This window comes from Gallus gallus, chromosome 2 (genome assembly GCF_016699485.2).
Source record: "Gallus gallus isolate bGalGal1 chromosome 2, bGalGal1.mat.broiler.GRCg7b, whole genome shotgun sequence".
In the NCBI taxonomy this organism is placed as follows: Eukaryota; Metazoa; Chordata; class Aves; order Galliformes; family Phasianidae; genus Gallus; species Gallus gallus.
Genome location: NC_052533.1, coordinates 26661955 through 26680857, shown reverse-complemented (window position 1 = coordinate 26680857; position 18903 = coordinate 26661955). Strand labels below are relative to the sequence as shown.

The 18903-nt window shown below is 40.2% G+C and overlaps 1 protein-coding gene across 2 annotated transcripts in view; it reads right to left on the bottom strand.

Annotated features, from left to right (window-relative positions):
- Positions 1-18903, bottom strand: part of SCIN (scinderin) — a 48656-nt gene that overhangs the window by 8791 nt on the left and 20962 nt on the right. Inside the window, exons 1-7 of one of the 2 annotated variants that reach the window (NM_001397733.1) lie at positions 14027-14185; positions 5817-5909; positions 4487-4619; positions 2631-2719; positions 2211-2426; positions 878-999; positions 571-661 (exon numbers count right to left, since the gene is read on the bottom strand). In NM_001397733.1, the coding sequence (NP_001384662.1) occupies positions 571-661; positions 878-999; positions 2211-2426; positions 2631-2719; positions 4487-4619; positions 5817-5858 (693 nt within the window). In that variant the 5' untranslated portion in view covers positions 5859-5909; positions 14027-14185. Of the gene's footprint in view, positions 1-570; positions 662-877; positions 1000-2210; positions 2427-2630; positions 2720-4486; positions 4620-5816; positions 5910-14026; positions 14186-18903 lie in introns of those variants that run through there. The other variant, NM_001244593.2, reaches the window with a different exon arrangement.

Genomic DNA, 18903 nt, shown 5'->3' with positions numbered 1-18903 from the left:
TGCTTGAGCTCTTCTGTGAAAATAAGAGGCTTTCCATTGCTCCACCTACCCAATGTTGGCTAATGCCAACAAGTAAGAAATGTATTTGAAGATAAATATGAGGATCAAACAGTATCAGTTGTATGAAGAAAATAAAAGGGAAAAGCCGGAAAAAAAAAAATTTGAACTGAGTTCAAGTAACAGGTAGATGACAAAAAGACTGTTTGAATACAAACTCATTTGTTTTTTCAACTAAGGAGATGCATCTATCTTCCGCAACTAAGCTAAGTGTTATGAAAAAAGATCAGGATGGCGACATGCACAATTCCCTGCAGAGTGAGCTGTGAGGTAAATTTACAGTGCTTCGTGGCTAATCATCATGCCATTAAGCTGTGGTAAAATGCAAGTAATTTCAGGCAGTTTATGCACTGAATGGAAGTTAAATATCTCGATACATGATAAATGCATGCACGGAAGGGGTCACCGTTAGCAGCTGATATTCCCTATCTTCAAAGACTATCTCCTCCTTTCAGTCTTTGTTTCTGCATCCATATTGTATGCTCTGTTCACTGTCATCCGAAAGACACTAACCTGCACAGCCTGATCATTCAATGACCGGTCGAGCTGAACAGTCAGAAATGCAGATGCAGTCAGTTCATCTTTTGTAGCACAGGCTCCTTGCCTGAGAAATACATGGTAAAAATAAATAAATAAATAAATAAATATAAATACAGTGGTTGAGCCCCATTTCCGAATGGTCTAGAGATCATACTGCACGTCCAAGACATATTAAATAACCCTGCATTTATATGTGACTCTACTCTTCTCAACAGGACACAAAGTGAGCATGAAATAGTATCCACATACTGGAGGTCTGTGCAAAGCTGTCCACACATACCATGTGTAGATGATCTGCCCTTTAGGATATGTGTATAGGATGATGTAACAGTCACCACCATAGAACTGTCCATACGTTTCGGGTTCCACAGGAACTCTGCCACTGCTTTCCACACGCCAGATCTGGGGAAACACAGAAATCACTGCAAAATGCTAAACTTCATCTTGAGTCTCTTCAAGAGGCAATTTATTCTATCATACCTTAAGCAGCTTTTCTTCTTTTCCCAAACGTTATAGTATGACCAAGAAAGATTCTACACTGAAGTGTATGTATGCACCCTACATCCACTGAATGAATGAATAATAATCAATGAGCCATTGCAGTACACTTTTCTTTGTCTTGATGCTTTAATGTCATTCTGTAATGCTATATTTGAACTTACTTTCTTGATGTCTTAAGACGATAGTGTAACAATAATGTCACAATGTTATGGTTCCTAGCAGAACTATAATAATGTTTGGGAGAGGTAGTAAAGATACAGTTTTGCAGATTTCTTGTATTTGATTCGCTACAGATCAACTCAGTTAACAGCTGCCCTTCAAAAACATTCTGTTGGAATTATAAATAAAAAGTGCTTCAGATCTAAGCTGCTGTGGCTGAAATCCATGAACCATCCCAAGTATGAAGTCAGAAATGCAGAAAATAAACCAAGAAGACTGTGGGCATTTATTCCTCCTCTTACTTTCAGGACCCCAACATTCAGACCTGTATTCAACAAGGTATGTTGGTGAAGTACCAAGATAGCCCCGTGTAGTCCAAAAATATTCCTTTGATTATACAAAAGACTAATCCAAAGAGATTTCAATGGGATATGGATAGATTTAGAAAGACTCTAAAGCCATCATATTCTTTCAAAATTCATGCTACCTGAAACACCCACTAGGGACAAAGAAGCAGACAGGACAGATACAAGAAGACATATATAGATAAATGGATTACATTTCTGACTCCAAAAAAACAAGTTTTTCCATTCCAGATTTCAAGATGATGTGGGCTAGAAGCGTTCCTTTAGGATAAGGATCACACTTAAAGTATTTATTTTAAAAGTATTTCATAAAAGGGGAGACATTTCTGCTCTTTGATTTCTTCTGATGACTTCTACGTCTTTCATGAGCATAAAAACAACATTACATGCCAGCATACTGCCGACAAAAAGATTCACTTTCCACTTCAAAGTTCCTTGTCTGTTGGTAGGAATAACCATTAATGTAGTTTTACTCAATATAACAGCTTAAATGGCAAAACATACAGTAGCAGTTGAACCTATTACAAGTAACAGAAGAAATTGGGTAGGGGGAAATTGGATGGGTGTTAATTACAACACAAAAAGTACCTGTACTTTCCCTGAGCCATCATCTATCATGTTATGCTGTGCAGCCATTTGTGGAGACTCATGTAACTTGGTAGCATCAAATTCAATCTGCTCAATTTTAGCCACTCTCTCTGTGACATATACTTTGCCGAAGCCATCGCTTTGATCTTTATCCTTCCAGTCTTTGAAAAATTGTTTGAAAATTGGCGTTTCACCTCCTTCTGGAAGCACTTGAATCTGAAATGAAACAGGAAACATGAGATGGAATGAAAACAAAGCTGAAATTGTTACTGAAAGGAAAACTCTTCTGAGTTATTTGTCAATAGAACATTGCCCCTATTGACTTATATGCCCTTAAAAAATAATTTTTATGCTGATTTAAAAACAAAGCCTTTAACAGCATTCATTATCTCTTGGAATCGTCTCATAAATAGATTGCACCTGTGTGTTGGCAGGATAATTCATCTGCTGTACGAATGTTTCAGCATTCTTCATGGCAGCCTTTCTTTCCTGTGGGTTAGCATCTTTGCCTGGTTAAAAAATAAGAACAATACATGAGAAAAGGCAGTGAGTTCATGGAACTTTTAAAAACAAGATGCCCTTGAGCCAGATTCTCTTCAACATTGCTCATGCCTCCATCTTGACCAAACACGAGTAATGAGATCCACACAAAGTTGAACAGCCAAAACAGTACCTTAATGGTTTTGAAAAAATCGTTATTCAATTTGTGTTTTGGTTGGGAAAAAAAAAAACAAAAAAACCCTACTACTCAAAATTTTTGCTAGGTGTAAGGTATACATCCAATAAGAACACTCAGGCTACTTTCTGTGAATCCTCGCCTTCTGTGTTGCAATGTGTTAAATGAAGCCTGCCTTCCCTTCATTAGGCGCCACCACAATTCTACAACTTCCAAGTAGATGAAACTCCCTTTCAATCTGGTTTTGCTGTGCAATTTACCACCACTTTCCCCCACCCATTCCTCCTTTCTCAGCCTTGTTCAGTATTAGAGATCTCTGAAAGCCTCAGTGGGATGATTTTTTTGTATCAGTTTTGTGTTCCAGCTGGCTGTCAACGACTATGCTTTAAAGAGTTCTTAGTCTACCAAGATGCTCTGATAAGCTATTCATTGTATTCAGTTTTGAATGAGACTATTAGCAAAGTAATTCACACTCCTCAGCTTAGTGGTCTGAAGATTTCCAGCAGAGATGATAACTGCAGCCTCTCAGTGCAAGGGTGAGACTTGCAGATTAATGTTTTTTTTTCTGACACATTATCATTATCAGTGGTAGGAAAGTGAGGATACACAAAGGAGCGTGTAGGGCCATATTCACAAGACCTACATTGTATATAATTGCCTCATCCTGTTGGCTTTGTTCTTCTAGAAGCTGTCAGTTGAAGAGGGAAAACCAGGAATCAAGCCCAGGCCTCTGAGCACAATGCCCCCCAAATGTTATTTTTTAAAAGGTTACATCCCTGAATGCAAATAACTTCTCAAGTAGAATGCTTACAATAATTCCTAATACTTCCTGGATTCAGAAGTTTGACAACTGCATTGATTATTATTTGCTATTTCAAATGGCAGAAAAAAATTGCAAATGACACAGAAGAATTAATACACTGCCTCAGACCATAAATAAATAAATAAATAAATAAATAAATAAATAAATAAGAAGGGGGGGAGGAGATACTCAATGTTAAATGCAGTAGCATCATCATAGTACTCCAAGTACAGTGTCCAGACCTATTTCGTCAGTTTCTCTCTGGGAAAACGATCCATTAAAACAACTGCAATCAGTCCTAGCAGCATTGATAATAACACAGAGAAATATTCAGGAGAAAAATAATAAGCATGTTTTCAGTTGGTCCCTGGAAGATGGAGATTGTAAATATCACTCACCTTTCAATTTCACACCTCCATGAATAAAGGTCTGGAAATATAATACCTACTTGTTATCAAACCTTCAAAGCCCATAATTCTCCTAGAAGATAGATATTTGGCAGCAGTGCACAAAATCTGCAGGATTCTTTATGTTTGCTTTGTAATTGCTGCTCAGGTAAGCATTTAAGCATTAAGCTTATAGATGTCTTAAAAATAGACAGGGTCTTTAGACAGGTCACATTCTTAAAGCCCTTACTGATATGAGCAATCCTTATCCATTGACCACGCCAAGGCAGAACCATGCCCATACTATGGGTATTGTGTCCAGTCAGTATAAAGTTTTGGCTATTCAGTGGATGCTGTACTGTCTCCTTAGAATTGTGTTTCTTCTGCATTTTCAATGGAAGTGTCCTCTTACCTTTCCACACAAAGATCTTCCTTGCAGCACCATTGTCCAGGATGAAGCATTCCTCTGACAAAAGCATAGCCATAGAGAAAGGGTTTTCCTCTGCTACCACTGACAACTTCATGGATCCACTTGCATCTGACACCTAAGGAAGCAATAATTGCAACTTCAGACAAACTCTGGTTTTGATCATCAAACTAATTTCCATTCCCCAAATTACTATAAAAATTAGTTACTATTGCTATGGATGAAATTTGTATCCTGCTGGAAAATAAAGACAATTAATGACATTTCTAGTTTCATTTCATGTTAAATCCAGCAGAGGGAGATGTAGTGTTAATTTTAGTGATCTCTCACAACTTTTTAAAGTAAATAATTTTCTCTTATGCTCTCAGTTCAAATGTGTATACGGTGAACAGCTCACAGTTAAAAACATATGCTTACATCAACCTATACAATGAATTAGTGTCATCTTCTGCTACTACATAACCCCCACTGAAGCCAACGGTACACCTACATGCTAAACAAGAACAATTGAAATTACAGAACAATTAAAATTTTGCAGTCTTCAGGAAGAAGTAACTCTTTTTTGTTTTTGGTGGAAGAGAATAAGTCTTTTCTAGATTTCATTAAAAACACCCCCCTCTTCTAAACAGTTTAGAAGGCAACACAAAAGAAAGGTGACAGACATGAAAGAAAAAGAGAAAATCAAGAGCTGAAAATAGTTTGTTGTTTCAGTTCTGCAGCTTCCTGCAATGAAATGGAATGTCCATACATTTTCATTTCAAAACAGGTTTCTTTTGTCAGAAATGATCAAATACCAAAACCTGGCTCTGCTTTGACACTGGTAACGAATTATTTTTCTGAAATTGGCACTGTCTCGGTCAGCGTTAAACCAATGGAGGTGAGAAAAGAGAAAAGGAACATTGAAAAGAAAAGAGTTCTGCATTCAAATTCCTTTGTATTTTAATTAGAAAAATAAAACTGCCTATCTCTCAAGCTCCATGATAAATCACATAAAACTATAAAAACTATCACTTTTAAAACCAAGAAGACAGTAAATATATTTTGATTTAAGATTTAAGGCAAGTTAATTGTTCTCTGACCTACAAAGAATGGGTTTCAGGCCATACTTAATTTATTTCCTGAGTAAACAGGACTGTAATCAATATTTTTCCTCAGTTCAGCTGGGCTGTCTTGATACCGTGTGAGAATCTTGTCCATTGGCTGCAGAGCACTCAACACAACTGCAGTTCTGTAGGTGAAGCCAGAACTCCATGTATTCTTTCATGCTTCGTGTGCCTGTTGAGTGTGCCTAACCCCCCACAATAAAGCAACTTACCATATAGAGTTTAGCACTCTTCCGATTTGCAATATCAGCCATCTCATCGTCATCATCACTACATTCAGGAAGCTCTGGCTTTTCCCCTAAGACCTGTACAACAAAAGAATAATAAAATCAATGCAGACAGAGTATAGGTTCTACAGTATAAATACACAAATATTTTTGCGTGTTGTTCCAGTAATTAATTAGTTGGCATCATCTTTACCCTTGATCTGACCTAAATCTAAGCTCATGGGTGACTTCTTACAATTTCTGGAATGGCTTTACTTCCGAAATGTTTGAGAATAAAATTAAACCAAAATGAAATATATGAACTAAAGTTATCTTCAAACATATCTCAATTGCTTATAAAAGATCAGATTGTGAGTTCAAAAATCTTTAAAATTACAGGTTCTTAATTCCATTTTCATGGCAAAAAAAAAAAAAAATTAGCAAGGATCTTGGAAAAAAATCATTGGGTGAGAAAAATATTTTCTTGCTCTACCATTAGATGATCAGTTTTAACACTGTGGTAGTTTTATGTCACGGTGGTGTTGCACCATTCACAATGCTATAGTAACTACTACTAGAATAAATTCACAGAAGTTCAGCAAGAATATCCAGATCCAAATGTTGTATATAGAACTGTATGAATTTCGATGTAGTTACATCCCAGAGTGAAGGTGGCAGTAGCAGTTAACAGGTCGCAAGTACAAGTGATGTTACAGCCTTCCTATTGACACAGCAGATTTGCATATATCATGGAGATGCATGCAAAAACATTGTAAATATTTGATAACAAGAAAGCCTGACAAAGCATATAGCTGCAAGGAACTTGAAAGAAAACAAATGTAGCATAAATGTTTTACAGAAATTTGCCATCTGTGGAGTCTTCTAACCTAGCAAAGCCAGTGAAGTACATAGCCTTGTTAAGTGTGATTGCTCCAGTTTAATCTAAAATAATTTACTTGTGGCTCAAAAAGTAGTGCCCTCAAAGTATAAGAAAGTCATCACTAGGAGCTCTTCAGTAGCTATCGGTCAGCATTCCCTGAATATGCCCTACATGGCTGCAGGTTTATTCACGTGCAGGCCAAGTGGGGCCAGACTGTCATAGCAGTGCCACCACACTGGTGAATGACCACCTAAAGGAGAATGGGCAGACGTGGTATATTGTCACAAGTTTTCTGAAAATATTTCCCCTCCTGGGCTTGCACACTAACAGCAGCCTACACACAAGCTGAAGAGCACCAAGAATAACCCTGTCTTTGTAATGCAATAGGCAGAAAATGCCCAAACAGGCATGCTTCTTTGCCTGAACACATACTCAATGGGTTTAAGGGTTTTATAAGATTTGACTATCAGTGACTATTAAATGGGTGAAATACTCCTATTAATAAAACCTCCAAAAGTCCATACTCGTTACTTTTCTGCTTAATTAGGCACTTTGTACAAAAACAGAAATTCCATTCACAAACAAATTGTGGTTCCTGACAGTTACAGTCAGCACTTTCCGTTGCTATGCATATGGAATACCTGTGGCACCACAGTTATTAAGCTTTGCTGTAAGCTTCTTAAAGTGATATAAAATCTACCAGTCTCACTATTTGTGCATGCACAGGAGTCTTTGAGAACTATGCACTTGCCACACTGAATATATTTAAAACAAGTTTACAAAGCACCTGATGCTGTTTCTTAAAGCACCGTGACAGAAGCAGCCTCTGCCCACAGGATGAGGTGAGCACTGTGCTCTAGCAGCAGCTAAACCAAGTGAGCTCTATAATTTAAAAATTCAGTTTTAAAATTGGCTCCAACACAGTGCAGATTGCTGCCCTCACCTACTGGTGTCCAAAACGTGCAGCACTTCCTTTCTAAACCAGGAAGAGAATTACTACCAGACCCCCTAAGTCTTTTCAGTTCATCAGTACTGGCATGGTGACAGGGACAAATATCTCAGTGGAAATTCTGGTTCTGCAATAGCAGCTCGTACAGCAGCTTCTCTGGCCAAAGCTAGTCCCATGCTATAGCACAGGCAAGCAGAAAGGGGCATCGCTGAAAGATCTGTTCTGTGATTCTCCTGCAGAGGAGCACCAGAACAGACAGAAAAGGAGGGTGTCCTCTCTCCTTGTATTTGAAGTCACTGTTATTCATAGATCCTAGTATTTTGTGACCATTGCTAAGATGGATGGGCCATGATGTGCTTCTCCCAGCAGGTACAGAAATCCAGAGCTGGTGTGGAGGGCTGTGCAGCCAGCACAGCTGGAATAAGCCTTCAGCTGAACCCCTGCTGGAATACTGTGTGTGCCCATGTCAGAAACAGGAGATGAGACAAAGGCAAAATGACCTGAGGCAAGCAAGGACACCAGTCATGGTGTGAAACAGACACAATCTGTGTGTGAAACAATACAGTCTGAAATACAGTCACCACACTGGGGACAACTTATGTCATTCCCAACATGCGCCAACTTCAGATGCTTTCTTCTATAGACTGTCAGAGGACACAAACAACAGAAAGAAAAACAACATGTCTAAACAGAAAGCAATCTATGCTGAAAAAAAAAATGTTCTGTCCCAGAGAAATTCCTCCTCAGGTAAACTGCCTTCCTTCCTTCTAATGGAAGTGTCTGCGGTACAGCTGAGTCCACGTGTACCCACATATCTGCCTGGATGTTAAGACAACTGATAAATGTTACCAATAAGACTACGAAGAGCTTATCGAGTTGTTAAGTGGTACTCTAGAATTGGGTCGTGTAATTACAGAAGCATATGGCTGAGGTGCAGCACCAGGTGCCTCACCTTTATGTAGCCATCCCTTGTGTGATACATCATAAAGAAAAGAGATCATGCCAGCTAAGGCAGAGTCAAAAGCTCCTGAAACTATTCAGCACGGTTCCCTGATAAAATGACCTAAATCAACAGTTTACAGGATATTGAAACTTATGGTTCTTATCTACCTACACTGTTAGTTTCACACACGTCGTGTTGGCAACAAACACTGAACTTTACTTATACAGTTCTTCCTATGCTGACAGCCCACTGGGTCATGGCTCAGGGGCTGGTGTGCTGACAGCCTAAAGCTCGTCTTCCTGGGCAGCCCCAGCATGCACATATACCCAAAATTCAGATCCACAGATCAGAAGCACAGATCCCAGAACAGCTGCATTTACTCCTGGGCTTCCAACCATCTCATCAACACCAAACCACAACAGGTACTCTCATACACTATGTCAGGCCATTCAACCACCCAAAGCTAAATCTACTGCAGATATTTCAGAATCAGGCATGCCCAAAGCTGGTTATGGCAGTGCTGTCTGGGGAGCTGAGGATGGAATAAAATAGAAAGTCAATCTGTATTACTTTTATAAGCTTTTTTTTTTTTTTTCCACATTGTTTTGTAAGTTTTGTTAAACATTCATGTAAACAATGGTAGGTTAATGCAAGAATATCTTAGTAGAGACCAAGAAAACAACAGTTCCTCTTCAACTGCCCAACTTCATTCTTATCTTACAGTAAATGCAGTGTAGTCTGCCCTACCTACACAACTATAATCCCATTTCATCTCCTTGTGTGCACATCTCCTCTGAACAAATCTGTACCCTCTCAAAGAAGTATAAAACACAGTGCCAGAGTTTCTTCTGACAATTGAAATTCCACTCTCTTACCCTCAAAAAGAATAGAAGGAATCACAGACAAAAGGTTATAACCTGTAGAAATGAGACAAGGTAGTTTTAAGTAAACACACCAAAGGAAGGAATTTAGTAAACATTGTCTTCACAACTGGAGAAGCCAGCTCTGCATCATAAAAATAGGCGATACTGATTAAATGGGAGCAGGAAGTTTAAAGGAGCTCAGTGAGGCTGAAAATCCAACGAGGAAAACAATGCTCAAAGAACAAGTCAAGTGAAGGTTAATTAAGAGAGCAAACCAGTTTCATACAGTTTAACTTGTGTACACTAGTGCTGCGTTTGTGTTTGTTTTCACTGCACAATTTGGGTTAGGTTTCTGGGTCTGAAACTAAACTATTTGTCGTGGCTGTGATCCCAAGACTGGGTCTCAAACAAATTCAAACTCCCCTCTTTAAGCGTTAAGAGCAATAGAAAGAAAAGCAAGTGAGACATTTACAGAGCTTAAGTCTCCTTTCAGAAAGCATCATGCTTAGTTCACCTTGTCAATTACTTTCTTACATGCTCTGACATAAGTAAATATATCTGCTACTACCAACTCCAGGTACACGTGTACTGGTGACAGAGAATAAATCTTTTGAGCAGAATGATGGCTCTGAACTACAGGCACAGTGTGAACCCACTGACAGGTAAAAGCTTGGGTTTTGTATATTAACCTTCAAAACAAAAGAAAAATATTACAAGGAATGCCTCTCTGAAATAAATACCATCTCAAATATCTACTCCAGTAAGCAATAAGAAAAAAAATTCCATTTGAAAGAGGAAGACACAAAGGGGCCGACTCTTGAGTATCAGCACAGATGTGTGTCCAGGGGGACCTTTGGGCAGAGGTGGCTTTAGGGCTTCACTGCTAACATTACTGGCCAGTTTCATCTCTATCACATTGGCTTACTGCTTCTCATGCCAGCAAATGATGACTGCAGCAGATATCTGCTCCAGACAAAAACTACTTTTGACATTGGCCAGTTATGAACATGCTTATCCCACTTTTTCATTGTAACCAGAGCTCTTTCCATGTATTTGAACAAATATAATCAATCCTTCAAAAAATTACATTTCAATCAAAGAGAAAAAGAAAAAAACAACTTTTGCTGAACTGCTCCCAGATAGTCAGCAGGATTTCTGCCTGAAATTGCCTCTCACCAGCAATTGCAGCAACAACAGATGTCATTACACGCTCACCCTGAGCAGAGGACCTCCCACCAGCCCCAACAAAGATTGAGAATGAGATGGAAACGCCGTAAGGTGCTGACAACCAGACAAAAGAATGCTTTCTGTTAACACACAGTTCTGGCATTTTGATCAGTTGTTTGGTTTTACCTTGTAATTTATCAAAAGCACTTTCTGGTATAAAGGTTTAAACCTGATCTGTATGCATTCAGGATGTTGCATAATAGCAAAACACATCAGTTGCTCATGGCACTTTTGATGCAGAAATTATGGCCTACATTTTTATCCAGTTTCTGTTTTCTCGGGAATTTCAAATGCAAATCATAATTTTATTCACAGCTCTGTGTTTAACTTCGTAAAAATGGGGCATTAGGCTTTGGCAGCTTATCATATAATATTTGCAGTTTTGCATATCTGTAATAATTTGAATACAAAGCCTCGACTTCATGTGATAACACTATTCTAACATCAATTTTCTGCTCTGTGAAACAGCCACGGAATAACACATTCACAAAACCTCACTGAGATCAGTCTGGAGAGAAACATATTTGGCTCAGAGGTACAGCAAACTGCTCTCTGTCCCGCTGGGCCCTTGAGATTGGGAGTGCATAGCATGAGCTGGGGAAACCCTTGCAGCTGTCATCTTCAAACACCCAGCTTTTTTGGATGTCTCCAAGATAAACAGTGATCTCATGATAGAGAAGCTGGGAGGGCGAATAGAGATAGAACAATGGGGAATGGTTTTAAACTGAGACAGGAGAGGTTTAGGTTAGCTATTAGGAGGAAGTTTTTCACACAGAGGGTGGTGATGCACTGGAACAGGTTGCCCAAGGAGGTTGTGGATGCCCCATTCCTGGAGGCATTCAAGGCCAGGCTGGATGTGACTCTGGGCAGCCTGGTCTGGTGGTTGGCAACCCTGCACACAGCAGGGGGTTGAAACTCGATCATTGTGGTCCCTTTCAACCCAGGCCATTCTATGATTCTATCCACATTAAATTAATAACAAACATGGAAACTCTTTGCTACCATCACTGAACACTGAAAATTAAGCTGTTCAGCTACCTACCTACCCACAGCATAATTATAAATATGATAACTAATCACCCCTGCATCTTTTTTCCATTTATACTGATCCTATATACATCTACTTTTTTTTTTTTTTTTTTTAAACACTTCTTTCACAGAATCAGAGAATGGCCTGGGTTGGAAGGGACCTCAAGGATCATGAATCTCCAATCTCCCTGCCGGGCAGGGCCACCAACCTCCCCATTTACTAGACCAGGTTGCCCAGGGCCTCATCCAACCTGGCCTTGAACACCTCCAGGGACAGGGCATCCACAACCTCTCTGGGCAGCCCGTTCCAGCACCTCACCACTCTCCTGGTACATCCTCCTCAAATACCAGCAGAGGAATTGCAACTGAGACCCACAGAGACTCTCACACATCCTTGACTTAGGTGCCATATTTAGATGCTTTCTTGGAACACAATGAAGTCTTTGCAGCATTGCAGACCTGAATTGTAAGCCTTCAGGGTTAAAGCTCCACATGCTGCACAAGTTACTGCATGCTTGTGTACTAGAAAATAGCTAATGGAAATAAATCAGTAACTAATGCTAACGGGAAGTCTCAGGCACTAAGGCACTGCTTACATTCAGCTTTTTGTTCTGTAAGCACACACTTTGGCAGTCTTTTGCAGTGCCACCATGCAGGCTGTTCCCCAGGCCATGACAGGCCAGGCTACAGCAACAGCAGGCTGAAAATTGGAGTCTGGCAACTTCCATAAGGAGCTTGAAGCAGCAGAACAGGGAGAAAGGTGCAGGCAGCAGTTAGCAGCCCTGCTGGAAAGCCAGGGCTCCCTGGAGAAGCAGAGCAGATGGAGGGAGCAGCAGTGATACACAGCATCGCAGAGAGAGCCATAGCGAAGTGTTTCAGCACTCAGACCTCAAGACAAGAAGTGTTAAAAGTTGCTCAGAGCACTGAAATATTTTCCCAGTGCCCCACTGGCTGAATTCACAAAGAGAATTTCCAGTTCCATACAGCCCAATAGCTCAACTGTACCAGGGGAACGTCTTGGAATGTCACTCAGGCTTCCACATCCAAGTGAGAGCACAGACTCAGACCCTAACGATTAAGAAAGCAAATCAGAGAGTGCTTTGATAGAGTTTTGCTAATGCTTCCTGCTAACACTTAAAATAAACGTAATATGATGTTTTTGAACACAAAAATAGAGAGCAAGAATATTTCTCTGCTTGGATGTACAAGAGATACAGCCTACTTAACTCTGAAAACCATTTACCCTGCTGGTTTGAGTGCCCTCCACTCACTGATTTCCAAGTGTCCAGTGAAGGGGGTATTGCTTCCTGCTCTTCAAGTCAGATATTCTGTAACTGATCACTGAAATATTCAAATCTCTCATGTGATTTTACGTATCCTCTGTTCTTACAGTTACAGCCAGGTAGTATCGAAGTTGTAAGCAGTAATGTGAGCAAAAGACCTTTCCCTAACAACCTGCTTTGCAGTAAATGTAGGAATTAAGTTCACCTATATCTACAGTGTTACACATTGGTTATGGTAGAAATACTAAACAGGTCCCTGCAAGAAAGGAAAGAAAGAAAAAGGATAAAAAAAAAAATCTCTTCTCAAGGTGCATATTTCTTGGGTACATGCTGTATTTCAGGAATAAATATCTCTGAGATTTTTATGCAGTAAAGAAACTTTCAGTTCTTCTTCATGAAATCTCCAGATGCTATAAAGTACATGAAAGTAACTGCTAACAACTATTGCTTTTGGTCTTGTCTTCTTAATTATGCTCATTTAATAACTGAAAATTATAGCATTTCTTCATCAGTAGATTTCTTAATGGCCTAGCACACAAAAGAAAAAAAGCCATTACAAACTCCATTGGTATTCTAACATGTAATTATAAGATTGTAATTGACTAACATGGCAACCCTGCAAGTGCTATAGCTGCAGAAAAATAAAACAAATATGAGAGATTTTCCCACCTACAAGAATGCAAATGAGATAAGTTATAATTAAATTGCAAGTACTTGCAGCAATTCATGCTGGTTCTAGTTATTCACTGAAATACTTTGTGTAGAGGCATCTTTTCTAGCATAAGAAATCAGGTTTTCAACCATTTATTATTGAAGCGGTACATAAAGAATTTAGCTCATGCCATGCAGCACAATACGCTTGAACATCTCCTGAGGTAAGTTACCAATGCAGGCACTGAAATTTGCATTCAGAGGCATGATTACAAGTCTGACTTTCAGAGGTACATGCCAGCTGCAGCTTACATTCAGTTCCCTTTAAGCACCTGGCTTCAGGCAGCCAAGATTGAAAACTGCAGCTTGAAAAGCATGATTTGTAACTCACAACGTTCCTTAAGACTCCTCCTGGTCAGCCTCTGCTCTTCAGGGCAGAACCCCTGCTGATTTAGGCCTGGGGAAAACACTGGGCCAAGTGATGAGCTTGTGAAATCTGCTAAGCGATACTGAAGTCAACTCAGTGGAAGATCCAAGCCATGTGCAGTCTGTCTGAGTGCACGTTGCACAACGGAGTTCTGTCAGGGCAAATTTTAATCAAAAACCAGGAGTGCCCTTAATGAGGGAGAGACGCTGTGCCATGTGAACAAAAACTGTGTTGCCTGCTTTTGGCAGCTTGCAACTGGCTTCCTGCAGGGCAAGGGGTTTGTACTTTGAATCCACATCTACAATCTTCATGAGTTTAATGTAACAGTGTAAAAATTAAGCTTCCATTTCTCAGATGGGAAAGGAGGAGCCTTGAAAGTTACACATGCATGTGTGCTAACTTTCCCTGGACTATTTTGAGTTCATATCCTCTTCATCAGCATTCAAGGGACAAAGACCCAAATTCTATCCTTGCAGGCACGTGCCTATACTCCAAACCACTTCATGAAGAAGTGCATTCATCTTTCTGAGATGTAAATATGACTCAAAGTTTCAAATCAACCTGAGAAAGTTGTCTCTGGGTCTGAGTAACGTTGCTGTTGCTATTTTCTGTCCATCAGCTTTCCTAAGCCTTTATGCTGGCATTAAAATTTAGTTTTCATCTCTCTTGTGTGTGCATCTCACTGTCCAGCCAAGTCTTTGCACTCTTTTTCCTTTTTACAATGTTGCTTGTTCAAAGGATTGTTCAATGTTTCTTCTGTCCCAGTACTGAAATTCATTTGTAGTATTTATTGCACAAAATTCCCTGGAACTGTGAACACTTTTTTTTTTCTTTCTTTCTTTTTTAAAAAAAAAAATTCAATTCATGGTATACAGCCTTTCAGTAAAACCATGTACAATCTATGAGCAATTAAATTCTTATGTGATACCTAGCAAACACCTGGTGTCTATATTACACAGAAGTTGTAAGCTTTCTTCCTCCTCTTGTTTCACCCTCACCCCCACAGCTCCTCCACTCCTCTGTTTACAAAACAAATATAATCAAGAACAAGGGAACAAGAAGAAATGCAAATGTTAGGCGATCAACTACAGCAATTTTTGTTTTCACAGGGCTGTGGCTGCAGAGCCTGCTCTTGCTGTCTTCCAGGAAAAGAACAGGTATCAGATGAGGGGAGCACACGCTGCTCCTATGCAACAATATGAGCTCTATGCAACAATCATCATTCACAGTATCATTAAGGTTAGAAAAGACCTCTAAGATCATCTAATCCAATCATCCACCAACATTGCCTACTAAACCATGTCCCTAAGTGCTACATCTACACATTTCTTGAACACCTCCAGGGGCAGTGGCTCCACCACGTCCCTGGGCAGCCTGTGCCAGTGCCCAACCACTCTTTCAGGTAGGTTTTTCATAATAAAATCCAACCAGAACCTCTCCTGGCACAACTTAAGGCCATTCCTTCTCATCCTATCATCATCAAACACAATGACGTTCAGGATTTTGAGGAGTAAGCATTTCTTAGGAGCTTTAAAGAAAAGGAGAAGTAGGCTGTGTTATCAGAAAGGACAGAAGATCCTTCTGTTGCTCAAAAAAATTTAAACTAGGTGAATATTTACAGAAGTATTTTATGAATATTGAGCTTACATCCATCTGATGTAAGGCCCATAGAACTCTAACAAAAAGAAACACAGGACAACCACAAATAAATAATAATAATAATCTTTTTTTTTTTCTGTTTTTTTCTTTTTAAGGCAGAAGAGTCATTTCCCTTTCTTGTGGCTTTAGACCTCAGCAGTGAAGCTTCTCACATTTCACTGTTTCAGCCATGACAAAAAATCAAATATAACCCAAAAGTCTCAGCAGTAAAAGCTGCAACAATTCCACAGTTTTAAAGGAATTCTTTGTAGGAAAACAATAAAACAGCCCAAAGGATCAGACAGCTGTGACCATGCAGGAAATAAGAACCATCCTGAAAGTATGAGATCACAGAATCATTGACATTGGAAAGATCACCCAGATCATCTAGCCCAACCACCAACCCATGCCTGTGTCCACTCTAGACTATGTTCCTCGGTGTCATATCTCCATGGTTCTTGACTACTTCGAGGGACAGTGACTCTACCACCTCCGTGGGCAGCCTGTTCCAATACCTCACCACCCTTTCTGAGAATAATTTTTTCCTAAAATCCAACCTGAACCTCCCCTGGTGTAACTTGAGGATATCACCTCTCCTACTGCTGTTACTTGGGAGCAGAGGCCGACCACCACCTTGCTACAACCTTCTTTCATGAGCAAATGGTTAAGTAGAAATTGCAGGATCAATGAATAGTTTAGTGAAAACTCAGTTTATCCTACCCTTTAATTTGCTCTTATACCCTACAGATTGCTCTACTCTGCCACATATAGACTGTCACTGGTGCTTGAGATGCCTGGGGAGAACAGCTATGTAGCTAGAACACTGTCAATATAAAATTATTTCAGATGTGCAATATTTCAAATTATACTAAAATACGAAAGCAAATATGTTAAGACTCTCTCTTCAGCTCCATCTTAGCATATCAGATCAAGCTGTTGATGGGAAATGTGTACTTTGTGTACATTACTGCAAGCAGCATCAACTTGTTGGCCAGCTACAAAACTTTCTGACATTTCTGATTCCTTCCTTCTCCTGTTTTCTATTGGTCTGAAAGCACAGGCACAATTTGCACTTCACTTGCCATACATAGACAATGACTTCACTGAAGAAGGGAAATAGAGTACCTCAGTCATGCACTCATCCCACTCACCATACACTGAGTCATAGGAAATAGTTTGAAAAAATAAATGGGAAATTATTTTTTTTAATTTAGCTTCCTCAATTTGTCCTCTCTTCAAAACTAGAGCAGGTGTTCCAAAAACAGTTAGAAAACTGTCTGTCCCCAACACAGGTACCTGTTATTGTGGCCACACTCAGTTATCTCAGTGATCTGTTGGTACACAAATGTGGTGTTGTGAAATCCCTGCTCTCCACTGCAAACAGTCAGGACAAGCCTTGGTCTCAAAGCAGGGCACAAGGCAGCTTCTGACAGGGCTAGAAACTGAGGATTTGGTCCCAAATTAGCTTTGAATAAATATATTTAGTGTTCTTTCTTCTTTAAAGAAAAAAAGTAGTTAGCTCTAACTCTAACGTGGTCACATTACAGTGACCAAACTGACTCATGATTGCCAAGACCTATTTTTAGATTGGTCCCATGCAGGTGAAAAAATTCCTGTAACACAATTTGAGCATTCAGGCCTAAGGCCCAGCAGAATGAGTAACTGTTCAGCTGTTTACCATGTCAGAATCAGTGCAGAGTTGGCGATTGGTGAATTTCACTATGGGCAGCTGCAGCTGCGGGGAGCAGACAGTTACTGAGCAGGAGCAGCAGCAATTTCTCCACTTTAGTCACTTGATTTTTCAAATAACCAAGGCAGCCATCTTATACAGCACTTCCTAGCTAAACCTGCCAGTACCTCACTTAAAATGCAAACACAGAGGTGAAACCAAGTGTATAAAATACCTTTGATGTGCTTGCACAGGGAGCTTTAGCCTCATCTTCAAAGTGGAAGAATTTCAGTTATTCTTGCAGCACCATAAAAGGCCTTTCGTACACTCACAGCAGGTCTGATATTGGCAGACACACCGGACTTCCTGGATTTCCATCCCTGATTGTGAGCATGGGATGGTCATTGTGTGCTCCCAGGTAGCCCCTGGTCACAACAGCAGGGGTTGGCACTGTCACAACCACTCATGTACAACTTCCAGCTACTCTACTCTCCTAGGGCAAGCACGCTGCATGAGGCTGGCCTGCCACAGCAATTTATCCAGCCCTATAGCATGCTCCAGACAGCTCTTTCCCATGGGCAAATTGTGCAAGGAGTGCAGCCTGATCCCAGGTCCTTGCTAAAACAGAGCAGTTGGGAGCAGGCAACTGCCCTTGTCAGAACAGTTCACCTCGCTCACAGCTCCTAGCAGGAAAGTGGGCATCCAGGAACCACAAGCCCATTGCTGCCTCTGTTGGTCTTGTGGCAGGAAAGAAATCTGGCAGGATTTGTTGAATTCACCTCCTCATCCTGCCTCAGTGGTGGGGTATAGCACAGTGATCTTGCTTTACTACTCAGGATTCACCACTCTGTGCTTATGGAGTAGGGACACACCATCAGCTATTCACAGTGGTACTTGGGGTGGGTTTGTCAGTCTTGCCTGCTGAATATTTTTCTAGCAGTGCTGCACAAGCATGTCAAGCCACCAGTATGGAACACCAACAGATTTCCAGCTTACAGCCAGGGAGAATCATTCCTTACATTTATCAGAGGAAGTAACTAGGAAATCTCATTCTGATTTTAGCTGTGCACTAGATGAAAAAATGACATTAAATAATACTCCCCTAGAAAAGGAGAAATAACTTTTTTTTTTTCTTTTTCTTTTTTTCTCCCCCTAGGAAAGCTTAAGATTGAAAAAATCCATCAAGGACTGAAATAGCATCTTCCCTCCACTTGCCCTTAACTTCCCAGTGCCAAGAGAAGAAAGAGACCTAATGCTAATTCCAGAGCAGTCAGCCCAGGCAAACACTATAGCAGGTTAGAGACATTGGTGCAGGAACAATGAGAAATCAGTAACGAATGGCAAGAACTGGATGCATAGAGCAAAAATAAGGATTATAGTCTGTATATGTTCATAAGTTTAACAGCCTCCCGGCTCATTAACAGCATGCTTCAGAGCTCACAGGGACTGAGACAGCCATGGCTGAGCTATGGGCACCATGATGTGGGCAGCACTGGGCAGTAAGCCCTGGCTGCTGATGGACTCACCTGAGTTA